Source organism: Pseudophryne corroboree, chromosome 10 (genome assembly GCF_028390025.1).
Source record: "Pseudophryne corroboree isolate aPseCor3 chromosome 10, aPseCor3.hap2, whole genome shotgun sequence".
Classification (NCBI taxonomy): Eukaryota; Metazoa; Chordata; class Amphibia; order Anura; family Myobatrachidae; genus Pseudophryne; species Pseudophryne corroboree.
In genome coordinates this window covers 201021423-201037842 of record NC_086453.1, presented here as the reverse complement: position 1 = coordinate 201037842, position 16420 = coordinate 201021423, and the positions used below count along the sequence as shown (strand labels likewise).

The window sequence follows — 16420 nt, the reverse complement described above, 5'->3', positions numbered from 1 at the left end:
CGAGCTTGACATGCGGGGCGGACCTGTGCTGGCCGTTCCCCTGCATGTCTGTGCGACTGATCGTAGATGTGCTAAATTTAGCACATCTACGATCAGGTCTGAATTAGGCCCCATGTGCACTACAGGTGGGGCAGATATAACATGTGCAGAGAGAGTTAGATTTGGGTGGGTTATTTTGTTTCTGTGCAGGGTAAATACTGGCTGCTTTATTTTTACACTGCAATTTAGATTTCAGTTTGAACACACCCCACCCGAATCGAAATCTCTCTGCACGTTATATCTGCCTCCCCTGCAGTGCACATGGTTTTGCCAAACTGCTAAAAAGAATCCTGCTGCGATCAACTTGGAATTACCCCCAAGGTGCCTAACTCAGACCTGATCGCTGGCAAGCGATTTTTGCACTGCTGCGATCAGATAGTTGCCGCCTACAGGGGGAGTGTATTTTAGCTGTGCAAGTGTGCAAACACATGTGTAGCAGAGCTGTACAAACAGATTTTGTGCAGTCTCTGCGGAGCCCAGGACTTACTCAGCCGCTGCGATCACATCAGTCTGTCCGGGACCGGAATTGACGCCAGGAACCCTCCCTGCAAACGCATGAACACGCCTGCAGTTTTCCAGACACTCCCTGAAAACGGTCAGTTGACACCCACAAACGCCTTCTTCCTGTCAATCTCCTTGCGATCGCCCGTGCAAACGAATCCATCGCACAAACCCATCGCTCAGCGGCGATCCGCTTTGTACCTGTGCGACGCGCCTGCGCATTGTGGTGCATACGTATGCGCAGTTTGGACCTGATAGCCCGCTGTGTGAAAACGCACAGCAGCAATCAGGTCTGAATTACCCTCATGATTTTGCCCATTAACTAACAAATTTGCTGCTGCGATCAGATCTGAATTAGGCCCCTAGACTTATAGATACTATATATTAAATCAGAATTGCAGCAGCAGGCTTAATAGGTGGGAAAATACTGGGAGCCATCCCTGGCAATGGCAGTCACGCATTGCTAACTGCTAAACACGGCAGGCTACCTTTTTGGAGCCCCTATCCCTGTGTGTGTATTTTATTACGTTGTGGCAACTCTTCATGTCTTACTGCCGCAAATAGTGGCGATAAGAAATGATAATTATTGTGTCTAGACTCAGTAATAAATATGCCCCATATTCATATCTAGCCTGTATTTTATTATGTGTTTTTGCACATTGCAGCTGACTCTAGTAAGTTGTGAGTCATGTATTTAGAGATAGTGTTACCTATGCAATAATAAGTAAATATGCCTTCTGCAAGTAACAGTTATTTCTCACGTACTTATGTCTATTATCAAACACTCGCTCCTCAACTGTTAATAGAGGAATAAACAAGTAGTTGGTAAAATCAAGTAATAAACTAAGCATATGACCTATAATTATTTAATACGTTTATTCGGCAATGAACTTTACTTGTGGCTATAATGACAGCATTCCAAATGATTTCACCTACAACAGCGCAACCTAGTGGTATCAGCAGCCATACTACAAGTGCAAGAATATTCTAAGCTATATATACAGCATAGTGTATGTCAAGTTGATTGTATATATTATAAAGATGCATATGTGCATTTTTATAACTCGCTTCTATCTGTTCCATTTTACGACATGTGAATTGGGTGAGACACATACTCATATAGAGATCACTGCTCTATATGAATAGACATAGGAGGTCATTCCGAGTTGTTCGCTCGCAAGCGGATTTTAGCAGATTTGCTCATGCTAAGCCGCCGCCTACTGGGAGTGAATCTTAGCATCTTAAAATTGCGAACGATGTATTCGCAATATTGCGATTACACACCCCGTAGCAGTTTCTGAGTAGCTCCAGACTTACTCGGCATCTGCGATCAGTTCAGTGCTTGTCGTTCCTGGTTTGACGTCACAAACACACCCAGCGTTCGCCCAGACACTCCTCCGTTTCTCCGGCCACTCCTGCGTTTTTTCCGGAAACGGTAGCGTTTTTTCCCACACGCCCATAAAACGGCCTGTTTCCGCCCAGTAACACCCATTTCCTGTCAATCACATTACGATCGCCAGAACGATGAAAAAGCCGTGAGTAAAATTCCTAACTGCATAGCAAATTTACTTGGCGCAGTCGCAGTGCGAACATTGCGCATGCGCATTAAGCGGAAAATCGCTGCGATGCGAAGATTTTTACCGAGCGAACAACTCGGAATGAGGGCCATAGATTCAGTACACAAGGGCGCTTTACAGAAGCAGATGAGTGACAGAACTGGAAAACATACCCCATTCCTGCTCTGTCCTCTGCTTGAGTAAACCTCCCAAGTGCACTAAATCTATGGGGGTAATTTAGAGTTGATCGTAGATGTGCTAAATTTAGCACATCTACGATCATTTACTCTGACATGCGGGGGGGACGCTCAGCACAGGGCTAGTTCGCGGCGATGCTTTTATACCTGACGAGTAGCTCCCTGCCAGTGCAGCTCCTGCGCGCTGGCAGGGAGCTACTGGCCGCGTCCCAAGGGTCCGGACACGCCTCTGTTGTCCGGACCGCGCGCCGTGCCAACAGCGTTCTAATGCCGTTGGCACACCTCCTCCCGCCCCGCCTCTGCTGTCAATCAGGCAGAGGCGATCGCAGCCAGTGAGATGCTGATAGTATCTCACTGGGCTCCCAGGGTGCGTACGCGCATTGCGCCCGCTGCGTGGGTGCACTCCACACAGTAATTCAGATTGCGATTGCCACCGCTGCAGCGATCCAGTCTGAATTACCCCCTATGTCTCTCCACAGACAACCACCTGTCTAACAATGGAACAGAGAGATGGATTAAACAACCCAACGTGCACACACTGCCTGTACACAGTCTAAGTAGCAATTCTGTAGGCTGAACCGATACTGGGCTTCAGTAACGTCACTAATTCTTAGTCAAAGTCTCATAAACAAGATGGCTGCTTTCATGTGTGTGTAATGAATGCAAGCTGCATCCACGCGTAGGCTACGTGTACAAGTGCTTTTATAAGGCAGGTTACAAGCATTCTGAGTACAGTCGGTAGTGTAAGTCAGGACCAAAAAAACTATATAAAAAAAAGTATATAGAAAAGTGTTCCCAAACACCGGCAAGATGTATTATCAAATGTGCTAGATCCTGCGCCATCTGATATTTGTACCATTTCAGGCGCAAACGCAGGATTTACTCTGGTGGGGGTTTCCACGTGTAACTATATATAGTTCTAAGTTTAGCTCTGTCCTCATGGAAAATTAAGAAGTAGGGGCTCTTGTGAGACAACACCCCTAGCTCCGACACACGTCTTGCTGAAGCCAAGGCCAACAGTGTGACGGTCTTCCACGTAAGGTACTTTACTTCAACCTCCTGTAATGGTTCAAACCAGTCCGATTGGAGGAACTGCAGCACCAAATTGAGATCCCAAGGTGCCGTGGGAGGCACAAAGGGAGGTTGGATGTGCAGAACACCTTTCAAGAACGTCTGGAATTCAGGGAGAGAAGCCAATTGTTTCTGTAAGAAAATAGACAAGGGCGAAATCTGGACTGTTATGGAGCCTAGACGTAGGCCCACATCCACACCTGACTGCAGAAAAAGCAGGAAACATCCCAGATGAAACTCCACCGCAGAATATTGTCTGCTCTCACACCAAGAGACGTATTTCCTCCAAATACGGTGGTAACATTAAGACGTTACCCCTTTCTGGCTTGGATCATAGTCAGGCTGACCTTGTCAGGAATCCCTCTCCTGGCTAGAATCAGCCATTCAACTGCCCTGCCATTAAACGTAGCCGCGGTAAGTCTTGATAGACGAATGGGCCCTGTTGCAGGAGATCCTCGTGAAGAGGTAGAGGCCACAGATCTTCGAGCAGCATCTCGAGAAGATACGCATGACAGGCCATTCGTGGCCAGTCCGGAGCAATGAGGATTGCCTGAACCTTTTCCCTTTTTATTCTTCTTAGAATTCTTGGGACCACAGGAAGTGGAGGAAACACGTATACCAGCTGGTAGACCCTCGGAGTTGTCAGAGCGTCTACCGCCACTGCTTGTAGGTCCCTCGACCTGGTACAATACCGCTTGAGCTTCTTGTTGAGTCGAGAGGCCATCATGTCGATCTGTGGAAATCCACACTGACGTGTCAACCACCGGAACACCTCCGGGTGAAGGCCCCACTCCCCCGGGTGCAGGTCGTGTCTGCTGTGGAAGTCTGCTTCCCAGTTGTCTACTCCCGGAATGAAGACCGCAGACAATGCCACGGCGTGTTTTTCCAACCAGAGGAGAATTCTTGACACCTCTGACATTGCGGCTCTGCATTTCGTTCCGCCCTGTCGGTTTATGTACATTGTCCGACTGGACTTGAATGGCCTGATTCTGAAGTAGAGATGGGGCCTGCAGAAGGGCGTTGTAGATAGCCCTGAGTTCCAGGATATTTATTGGAAGGAGAACTTCCTGTCTTGACCATCTTTCTTGAAACTGCACCCCCTGGGTGACTGCTCCCCAACCTCTGAGGCTTGCATCTGTGGTTAGCAAAATCCAATTCTGAATCCCGAACCTCCGACCCTTTACGAGGTGAGAAGTCTGTAGCCACTACAGAAGGGAGATCCTGGCTCTTGGAGACAGACGGATCCTCTGGTGCATGTGAAAATGTGATCCAGACCATTTGTCCAATAGATCTAGTTGGAAGGGCCTTGCATGAAACCTTTAGTACTGAAGCGCCTCATAAGAGGCCACCATTTTCCCCAGAAGGCGAATGCACAGATGCACCGAGATCCGGATTGGCTTTAGGACAGCCTGAACCATCGACTGGATCACCATAGCCTTTTCCAAGGGAAGGAACACTCTCTGAGACTCTATGTCCAGTATCATTCCCAGGAAAGGAAGCCTCTGTGTCGGTTCAAGGTGAGATTTTGGTAGGTTCAGAATCCACCAGTGATGCAAGAGAAGTCTGGTTGAAAGGCCTATAATGTCCAATAAACGCTCCCTGGACGGTGCCTTTATCAGAAGATTGTCGAGGTACGGAATTATGATCACTCCGTGTTTGCGGAGTAGAAACATCATCTCTGCCATTACTTTGAGACCAAATGGCATGGCCTGGAACTGGTAGTGACAGTCCTGTAGTGCAAACCGTAGATAAGCCTGATGAGGCGGCCAGATCGGAATGTGAAGGTACACATCCTTGATATCCAGAGACACTAGAAATTCCCCTTCCTCCAGACTTGAATTTGAACACTCATAAGTACGGGTTCAACGACTTGAGGTTCAGAATCGGTCTTACCGAACCGTCCGGTACTACAAACAAGTTGGAATAGTACCACTTGTTTTGCAGGTGAGGTGGAACTTGAACAATGACCTGAGTCTGTACCAGTTTTTGAATGGCGTCCTGTAAAGTTATACTTGCCTCTTGTGAAACTGGCAAGCCTGATTTGAAGAATCTGCAAGGTGGGAGCTCCTGGAACTCCAGTCAGTAGCCCCGGGAAATAAGATCTATGATCCAGGGATCCTGGCACGAACTTGTCCAGATGTGACTGAAGAATTTTAGCCGGGCTCCCACCTGCCAGTTCTCCAGGCATCGCGGTCAACCGTCATGCTGAAGGTTTTGAGGAAGCAGAGCTTGAGCCCTGTTCCTGTGAACCGGCAGTTGCTGGTTTGCGTGGTTTACCTCTAGTGCCTCTGGTGGCTGTAGAAGAACCTCTAGGTTTACCCCTAAACTTGGCCGTCCAAAAGGACTATAAATTGGGACCTGAGTAAGCATTCCTAGCTGGTTGAGCTGCAGAAGGAAGATATGTGGACTGACCCGCAGTAGCTTTGGCGATCCATTTGTCTAGTTCATCTCCAAATAAGGGTAGGCGCTCCACTCCTTTCCTGGAGTCCGCATCAGCAGTTCATTGGCGTAGCCATAAGCCCCTGCATGCTGACACTGCCACAGCAGTGGTGCATGCATTAAACAAACCTATTTCTTTTATGGCTTCCACCATAAAGTTTGCAGAGTCCTGTATATGTTGCAGAAGTAAAGTAATCTACCCTTGAGGTAAGGTATCTAACCCCTCAATTAGGTTCCCCGACAATTTGGCAATGGCTCTTGTAATCCATCCACATGCTATAGTGGGTCTCTGGGCCACCCCAGCAGCTGTATACAAGGATTTGAATGTGGTCTCAATTGTACAATCAGCCGCAACTTTCAGGGAGGCTGCACCCAGAACAGGCAATACAAATTATTCATGACAGCCTGGATACTGATGCATCCACTATCGGTGGAATTTCCCATTTTTTCCTATCCTCAGGAGGAAAAGGAAAAGATGATAGCAACGTTTTAGGGATTTGAAATTTCCTATCAGGATTAACCCACGGTTCTTCGAACAGGGTATTTAGTTCCTTTGATACTGGAAAAGTGGCTGAGGATTTAATTTTTATATTAAGATAAGATTCCTCACTCTCCTCTGCCACCTTATCAGGGAAATGCAGAACTTCTCTGATAGCCTCTATGAGAGCCTCTATACCCTCCCCCACCTCTGAGTCCACCTCCCCCTCCTCCATGTCTGACCCCTCATCATCAGAGTCAGACTGCAGGATATGGGCCAAAGGATGTTTTTGCGGACAAACGGCAGGGGACGCTGGTTTGGGTACTGAGACTCTTTTCATAAACTCAGTCATAGATTGTCTTAAGTATTGCGTCTCTTATTGCGGGACAATTTGGTACAAATATTGGAAATCATTCCTCTAACGGAGTCCAACCATGCTGACTCTGCCCCACTAGTTTGGGAAGGGACACTACATTGAGTACACACTAGTGAACCCCCTGGGGAAGAGGAACAGTGTGCCTTGCATGAAACACACTCTTTGCCTGACACACTGTAACAGTGACAGCACACACACACACACACACACACACACACACACACACACACACACACACACACACACACACACACACAGGAAATGGTTAAACTGCACAGTTAACCCACAAAGAGCCCTTCCAGGAAGACACAGAGAAAGTATGAAGCCAACACACGGCGCCCTTACCGCTAATGCCAAGCTTAGCTGGGTCGCAGACTAAGTACCTAGATTAGGGGCTTAGTACACTAATAACTGCCCCCCCCCCTCGCTATGACCCCCTGGTACCACTGAGGTCATCTGGAGTCTCTCCAGAGGAGTTGCGCGTACCTGTCAGTCAGCGTCTGTGTCAGCTGCAGAGGGAAAATGGCGCCTGTGAGCTGCTGGATCTGCTCATAGTGAAGCCCCGCCCCTTCAATGGCGCGCGGTCTTCCCGATCTTTATTTATACTGGCTGAGGTAATTTTGTGCATAAAATGGAGTCAGCCCCTTTTTAAGTCTGTAATGCCAGTCTGGGTACTGTGTACACATGTAAGGGGTAATTCAGAGTTGATCGCAGCAGCAAATTTGTTAGCAGTTGTGCTAAACCATGGGGGTAATTCAGACCTGATCGTAGCAGCAAATTTGTTAGCAGTTGGGCAAAACCATGGGGGTCATTCCGAGTTGATCGTAGCTGTGCTAAATTTAGCACAGCTACGATCAGGCACTCAGACATGCGGGGGGACGCCCAGCACAGGGCTAGTCTGTCCCGCATGTCAGTGTCGGTACCCCCCCACAGAAATGCAAAAGCATCACACAGCGGCAAGGCTTTTGCATCTCAGGAGTTACTCCCGGCCAGCGCAGCTCCTGCGGCTGGCCGGGAGATTCTCTTCGCTGCCCCGGGTCGCAGCGGCTGTGTGTGACGTCACGCAGCCCCTGCTGCCCGCCCCCCCAACGGTCCGGCCATGCCTGTGTTGGCCGGACCGCGCCCCCTCCCACCCAGCGACCGCCTCTGCCTCAAAGGCGATCGCTAGGCAACGACGGCTGGCATGTGCCGGCGCACTGCTGCGCCGGTGTAGTTCCGACCCGATTGCTGCCCTGCGATAAACTGCAGCGAGCGATCGGGTCGGAATGACCCCCTATGTGCACTGCAGGTGTGGCAGATATAACATGTGCAGAGAGAGTTAGATTTGGGTGGGGTGTGGTCAAAATTGAAATCTGAATTGCAGTGTAAAAATAAAGCAGCCAGTATTTACCGTACACAGAAACAATATAACCCACCCAAATCTAACTCTCTCTGCACATGTTACATCTGCCACACCTGCAGTGCACATAGTTTTGCCTAACTGCTAACAAATTTGCTGCTACGATCAGGTCTGAATTACCCCCCATGTGCACTGCAGGTGTGGCAGATACAGTATAACATTTGCAGAGAGACTTAGATTTGGGAGAGTTATTTTGTTTCTGTGCAGGGTAAATACTGGCTGCTTTAATTTTACAATGCAATTTAGATTTCAGTTTGAACACACCCCACCCAAATATAACGCTCACTGAACATGTTATATCTGCCCCCCCCGCGGTGCACATGGCTTTGCCCAACTGCTAACAAATTTGCTGCTGCGATCAACTCTGAATTAGACCCATAGTGTACTGAGACTCAGTTCGACCCCTCAGAAGCTGTGCGTCTGCACTGTGTACTGAGTCTGGAGACCCAGCCGCCCCATGTAGAAGCCGTGCATCTCTGTACCCTCATGCCGCTATAATGGCCGGCGGCCCGCTAACCGGGACGCTGGCTTAGAACTCACCACTCTTCTTTTTTCTGGCTCTGTTAGGGGTGGCAGCATGCTGCGGGAATGTACGCTTGCCGCGGTGGGGCTTGCGAATAGTTCCCTCAGGAGCTAGTGTCCTGTCAGCGGAGAACGGGACCACTAACCCTTTAAGAGGTTGGGCCGTTCTCCCCCCTAAGTCCCACGAAGCAGGTAGGCTGGTGCCATCCAGTCCTGCCTGAAAATAACAAATATATTAAATAAATGCAGAAAACTCTTCAGGAGCTTCCAGAGACGTGACCGGCTCCGCCGGGCACATTTTCTAAACGGAGTCTGGTGAGAGGGGCATAGAGGGAGGAGCCAGCGCACACTTTAAAATTCTTAAAGTGCCCAAGGTTCCTAGTGGACCCGTCTATACCCCATGGTACTAAATGGATTCCCAGTATCCCCTAGGACGTAAAAGAAAACATTATTTTCTCAAAATTGACAAGCATGTTGGCACGAGCTTCCTTCGCCATATGGGTGTATTGAAACGATATGGCAGCAGCACTTATCCTTTGTTTCATCTTGTAATGGCTGGTATAGGTAGGATTTGCTATGTTTAGTTTTGTAGTGCAGTGGAGGTGGGTAACAGGAAGCCAGAGGAGGCGCACTTCTGTACCATGTGACTCTCGCAGATACCGCCGGGCAAGACATTTTCCTGCATGTGTTATTTGATGGCAATACAGTATGAAACCAGCAGCACTATGGGGCAGACAGGAATCGCAAAGGAGTTTACACTCCCCCATCTGCAAAGTATGCAATCGTATGTGTACGCCGTGCGAACAATGATCCTCAGTCAACAGTCAGCTGCACATCCATTCGCTCCTCACTCACCATCGAATGATTTTTCCACTGTGTGCAGTGTGTGCGCAGCCCAGGACTTACTCCTACAGTGTGAAAAGAACAGGCTGATCGGGGCTGGAGCTGATGTCACAGACCGGCCCTGAAAATGCTTGGGAACACCTGCGTTTTCCCTGACACTCCCAGAAAACGGTCAGTTACCACCCACAAACGCCCTCTTCATGTCAACCAGCTTGCGAATGGCTGTGTGACTGAAATTTTCGCACCAGCTTGTTGCTGTTTGGCGATGCCTGTTGCGCATTGTAGATTGTAAGCTTGTGAGCAGGGCCTTCCTACCTCTGTCTGTCTGTTTTTACCCAGTTTTGTTCTATTACTGTTGTTCTAATTGTAAAGCGCAACAGAATATGCTGCGCTATATAAGAAACTGTTAATAATAATAATAATTGTGAAAACGCACAGCAGCGATCAGATCTGAATCAGGCCCTATATTGCTTCCTACTTTGTGTCATTATTGGGTGAAGTAGCGTTTTGAATCGACATTGAATTCCCATATGATACATCTTAAAAAAATACCATCAAAATATATACATTAAAAAAACATCCATTTGGACAAAGTCTCATTTGTGTTATTATGTAGAAGTAAATCTATTTTGCTATCCTATCCAGTTTTCTGAAGGAATTAGGGTGGTCATTCCGAGTTGTTCGCTCTGTATTTTTTTTCGCATCGCAGCGATTTTCCGCTTAGTGCGCATGCGCAATGTCCGCAGTGCGACTGCGCCAAGTAAATTTGCTATGCAGTTAGGAATTTTACTCACGGCTTTTTCATCGTTCTGGTGATCGTAGTGTGATTGACAGGAAGTGGGTGTTACTGGGCGGAAACTGGCCGTTTTATGGGTGTGTGCGGAAAAACGCTACCGTTTCTGGGAAAAACGCGGGAGTGGCTGGAGAAACGGGGGAGTGTCTGGGCGAACGCTGGGTGTGTTTGTGACGTCAAACCAGGAACGACATGCACTGAACTGATCGCAGATGCCGAGTAAGTCTGGAGCTACTCAGAAACTGCTAAGAGAGGTGTAATCGCAATATTGCGAATACGTCGTTCGCAATTTTAAGGTGCTAAGATTCACTCCCAGTAGGCGGCGGCTTAGTGTGAGTAAATCTGCTAAAAGCAGCTTGTGAGCGAACAACTCGGAATGACCCCCTAGATTTTTTCCTCATGTGCACCTGTTACGTGCCTATAAACTGATTCAAGCTACTGCCATTCTGTGTATCACTGATCTGAGAGGCATGGATGGGATCTGTCATTGGAGGATATGCTGATCCTTGTAGTGCTATATTGGAGAAACTTGGGGTGCCTTTTGGTGAGTTGGCTCTCACTTTAGAAAGACATAAATATATGACCCAAAGTGGTGCTATTACCATGTAGTGTAGAACCACCAGAGCTGAGACACCTTGCAGTGGGTGGAAACTTGCCATATGTCTGCAAATGTATGTAAATGAGATCTCTGCCTTACTATTAACATGTAGGATTATTATCCTTTATTTATATGGCGCCACAAGAGATCCGCAGCGCCCAAATGTATGTCAGGATGTATGTCTCTTTTACTGGCCCATTATAGTGTGGTGGGGAATTTGTTTTTTATTGAATAAAATGTACCCAGAATTTTATGTGTACACATACTGTAGATTACATTTAAGAAAAAGACTGCAGCATAGGACATTTCTTACTGAAAAGATGGTGGGCGTGAATCTCCAATACCGCCTGTTCTCTCAATTGGAGGAGGAAGTTCTGTTCGGCTTTCTGTGCTCTGAGATCCACCATCTGAATGTGAGCTTTCTGCTAAAACCAACTGTGGAAAAATAAAAAACAAAACAGTTCAGATGAATTTTTATCGATTTCAAACTGATGAAAATCGAGTTCAATCAAAGTTGGGTTTTCAGGGGTAAAACACACATTTACTGATGATTTTTAATATTCATTTTGTTATATTAGTAAATGTGTGGTTTAGCCTTGAAAACCAATCATCGAATCAGGTAAATTTTCAGCTATTTGAAATCGTTAAAATGAATGAAGATCAAACCCATATCTGTATATCATACTGGTCCGAATAGAATACTGTGATATGGTGATGTCTGTACTGCAATATTCCTGCTCAACCCTCTTCTAACACGGTCTGACTGCCGGTACTTCAACCCCCTGGGTACTGTGATGCTCCTGTGTCAATAGAGCTATGGTACAGTGTCTTCCCATACTCCTCTCTTATTCAACAAAACATGCACGTTAATACCATTTGTTAACACACAACCTTACTCTCACTTTACAGAAAAGACAGATAGCAATAATAGCCAAGCAGTACCATGGAAGTGTAAAAGATGGCACAAGCTGGTCATACCCTGTGCTCTAAAAAATGAAAATGGTCTCACTAGGACTGATTCAGAGATGGAAGCAGTTTTGATATCGTTACAGTTTCCCGATGATTACGCAGTGTCAGCAGTGAAGCTGCAGCCATTTGGAGACAGGTAGGTGGCCCATTTTCTGGCAGTGGCGAGGTCAGGGTCTGTGTCTTCCCACACAGATTTACTGGCCTCTGCAACAGTGCTGTGACGGCTATTCTGAGTTGCCTTACTGATATGGCCGATGCTGCGACCGATGGTTGCGATGGTGATTTGATCTGTCTTCAGGTGCCTCCTGTTGCATTAGCATATTTTAGCCTCACTCCAAATAGCGGTCACTTCTAAATCACTCCCACAGTCTCAGAATATTCAAGACCTTATGACTTACAGTACCATCAACAGATGTCATTAACGTGCACCTGAAGAAGACCCCACACTGTCTAATATAATATTTATTTAGACCCCGTTATAACCAATTAGGCTCCAAAATTTTTATCAGTGTCATCATACTAACCTATTTGTCATATATGGGTATATTCAATTGAAGTCGGATCCATTCCGACATTCATTTGTCGGAATGGATCCGACCTGGGCTATTCAATGCATTCTCAATTCGACTTGAAAAAAAGTTGAATTGAGATGCGGGAGCTTAGACGGGGGAGAGCCGCGGGCAGAGCAGCGCTACTATATGGCCGCTGCTGTAGCGCTGCTCTCCTCCGTCTGCCCAAGGCTCTCCACCGTCTCCCCCCCCCCCCCCGTCTTTCTGCCTCTCCCCGTCCCTCCTCTTCCCGTCCCTGCATCACAGCCTTCGTTCACGGCAGCATCCACCCGGCTCCAGCAAGCGAGGTCTGTGACATCCTCCGGCGCTGCTCTCCCCATCTGGCTGCCCGCGGCTCTCCCCGTCTCTGCTCCTTCATCTCACTTCGACTTTTTTTAAAGTCGATTTGAGATGGTCGAAAAGGAAGCACGTGGATCGCCAGCTATTCCGCCGATCCACATGCTTTTCGACAAGTCAAATTCCTCGACTTGTCGAATAATTTGGGGTTAGATTGAATAGGTCGGAACCCCTTCCGACCTAAAAAAGTCGAAAACTGACGTCTTTTCGACAGATGGCAGCTTTCAACTTCAACTGAATATACCCCATAGTGACTCTGACCTATAAAAGAACTCTGGGTTACCTATACATCCCTTGAGAGAGTAAGAGGCTCATTTATCAATGAGTGATAAATTTCACTGTAAGTGATAAATTGCATCAGCCAACCAGCTGCTAACTGACATTTTTCAAACAGGGCCTGTAACATGGCAGTTAGGAGCTGATTGGCTGGTGCAATTTATCACTCACAGTGAAATTTATCACTCATTGGCCCTCATTCCGAGTTGATCACTCGCTAGCTGCTTTTAGCAACAGTGCAAACGCTAAGCCGCCACCCTCTGGGAGTGTATCTTAGCTTAGCAGAAGTGCGACCGAAAGGTTAGCAGAACTGCTACTAAAAAATTTCAAGCAGTTTCAGAGTGGCTCGATACTTACTCCGACCTTGCGATGACTGCAGAATGTTTAGTTCCTGGTTTGACGTCACAAACACGCCCTGCGTTCGGCCAGCCACTCCCCCGTTTCCCCAGCCACTCCTGCGTTTTTATCAGGCACGTCTGCATTTTTCAGCACACTCCCTGAAAACGCTGAGTTGCCGCCCAGAAACACCCACTTCCTGTCAATCACACTACGAACACTCGAGCGACTGAAAAGCGTCGCTCGAGCTTGTGTAAAACTGCATAGTTTTGTGTAAAAGTACTTCGCGCGTGCGCGCTGCGTACCATAAACATGCGCAGAACAGACGATTTTTAGCCTGATCGATACGCTGCGAAAAACGTCAGCGAGCGATCAACTCGGAATGAGGGCCATTGGGGCTAATTCAGACCTGATTGCTGCTGTGGTTTTGCACAGCGGGCGATCAGGTCTGAACTGCGCATGCTCCGGCACCGCAGCGCGCCGGTGCATGCCAGAGATGCGACAGGCATCTCTGCCCACTGATTAACAGGCAGAGGCGTTCACTGGGCGGGAGGGGGGCGTTGGGCTGTCGTTTTGGGGGCGTGGTCCGGGTAACGCAGGCGTGTCCGGACAGTGCTGGGGGGGGGGGGCTACGTGACGTCACACGCAGCCACTGCGACCTGGAGAGAGATGAGTAGCTCCCTGCCAGTGTGCAGGAGCTGCGCTGGTGGGGAGCTACTCTTCAGGTACAAAAGCATTGCTTCCGTGCGATTCTTTTGTATCTGTGCGGCGGAGTAGAGGGCCAGACATGCATGTCAGGGTGGCTGATCGTAGCCGTGCAAGATTATGCACTGCTACGATCAGGTCTGAATTAGGCCCATTTATAAATGAGCCTATAAATTTGTACCTACCTTGATAATTTGTGCATAAGGGATTCTTATATTTTCGCCAAGCCATAATATAACTGGAAATATTTATTTGTACAGTGTAATTTCAACTAACGTATATTTAATACTAATTTTAGACATATCTATTGAGGTGTTCCTTTTATATAGGGAAATATTTGTGATAAGCTTAAGAGTGCCCCAAACAAGAGTTTTTTTTGTCTTATTCCCCTCTCTGCAACCAGAATCTTCAGTTATACTTTACTAAATATTAGTGAGCATCACCAACCTAGTGCCCAGAAATATTTGTTCTACAGTTCTTGCTAGGCCTACATTTTGGTTTAATCAGGCCCGGCGCTACCCGTTCAGCAAGGTCTGCAATGCCGGGAGGCGCCGGGTCGGAGAGGCGCTCTTCCTGCTCTGCTACCTTGTGCACGGTTGCTGCCGGCTGCCAGCGCCTGTCACTCTGACAGGCAGCAGCGGCGCCGACAGCATGAAGAGTGGCACCCCCTCTCTGCCGCCTTATAGATGGAGCCGCACTGTCGTGCCTGTTGCTGCCGGCTGCTGCCAGCGCCTGTAACACTTATCACAGGCAGCAGCGGCAGCCGGCAACATGAAGAGATGTGCCGCAGAAATATAACATGCGCCTCCCGCACGCACGCCCAGGAGGACCACCGCACGCAAGGGGGGAAGGGGGGGGGGGTTCTAAATACCTAGAAACCCCCCCTGAGTCAGACCACAATGTTTTCAGCAGTCTCTGAACTTGCCGTGCGCAACCCATGCAGTCATCAGAGCTGCCGCACATGCGTGGCAGCCAGGGCTGGATTTAGCATAAGGTGAGTGAGCGGGAAGAGGGCACCCGTGAGTGGGGAAGGGGGATCCAATCGTGAGTTTGGGAGTGGGGTCCGGCCACGAGTGAGGGGAGGGGCAGCTCACCACCACCACTGGCAATCAGTTCTCTGTCCCGCTGCGCAGAGCCGTAGACCATCTTCATGCTCATCACAACAGCACAGCTAAGTGATTACTGAGGCACTGAGCTCCGCACTTGTTCCTGTCTTATGGTTAGACAATTTGCCGTGGAGCCTGCACAGGCTACAAGGAAGAAAGGGGGCATTCATTGCAGCATGTGTTTATTGTCACAACAACAGGGAGTAAGTAAGAAACCACCATTAACATTTAGTGTACAATAGGGGGGAGGGATAAGGTGGGTATACACAGTGTAGAATGGGGGTGGGTCGGTGTACATGGTGTTTATGCTGTATGTGTGTGTGTATGTAAATAGCAAAAAAAAAAACGGTGGCGCTCTGTCCTATTACAAACCAACTCGGAACACAATGGTGTGTTAAATCAATGTTTCAGCTCTTTAATGCGCTTTTTTTTTCAAGAGTAACAGAACATAAAAAAGTGCACTCAAGAGCGAAATGTTGATTGTGTTGCACCATTGTGTTACGAGTTGGTTTGTAATAGACCGGAGTGCCACCATTTCCATTTGCTGCTACATGTCCCAGAGTCCTTGCTGGTATCTGCGGAGGGCACCCAGCGAGTGTATGTGGAGAGATCCACTGAATGCTGGACCTAGCTACTTATATAAAAATACACGCACTCATATGGAACCCCCCCCCCCTGCCGCCCCAAGAAAATCCTGCGTTTGTCCCTGCACACTAGCACAGCTCCGAGTCCTCTCTGAGTCTCGAGCTCCGTCTCCCCTGTGGGCTGCTCTGCATCAAAGGAATAGTGCCCCTGCCATCACCCTCCCTGTAACTCCCTTTCAGTGCCCCTGCCCTCTCCTTCCCTCTAACTCCCTGTCAGTGTCCCTGCCCTCTCCTTCCCTCTAACTCCCTGTCAGTGTCCCTGCCCTTACCCTCCCTGTAACTCCCTGTCAGCGTCCATTCCCTCACTCTCCCTATAATGCCCAATGTAGTGGGAGTAAGAAGAGGAACAAGGGGATGGAAAATAGATGGGGAAAGGGGGTACAGAGAGAGAGAGGAGGAAAAAGAGAAAAGGATAAAATAGCCTCTGGCAGTGCTGGGGATAATAGCTTAAAATAAATTTAAAAAAACCAGGCAATGCTGGACATAAGTATAAGGGACACTACTATGTTGTGTAATATGAATCATGGGGACTACGGGAAGTGTAATGTGAAAAAGATTGTGCTACAGTGGGGCGTAATTTTAATTGGAGGTACTATTGTGAGGTGCTATTGTGTGTCCACACCCCTTCAATGTGAGACCACACCCCTCTTTTGTGACGCTGACCCTT

General features: G+C 48.1%; 1 protein-coding gene across 4 annotated transcripts in view; it reads right to left on the bottom strand.

Moving 5' to 3' along the window:
• The window catches only part of DVL1 (dishevelled segment polarity protein 1), a 533415-nt gene that overhangs the window by 306553 nt on the left and 210442 nt on the right, over positions 1–16420 (bottom strand). For all 4 annotated transcript variants that reach the window (XM_063943028.1, XM_063943025.1, XM_063943027.1 and 1 more), the window contains exon 3: positions 11126–11247. In XM_063943028.1, coding sequence (XP_063799098.1) covers positions 11126–11247 — 122 coding nt within the window. The remainder of the gene's footprint in view (positions 1–11125; positions 11248–16420) is intronic.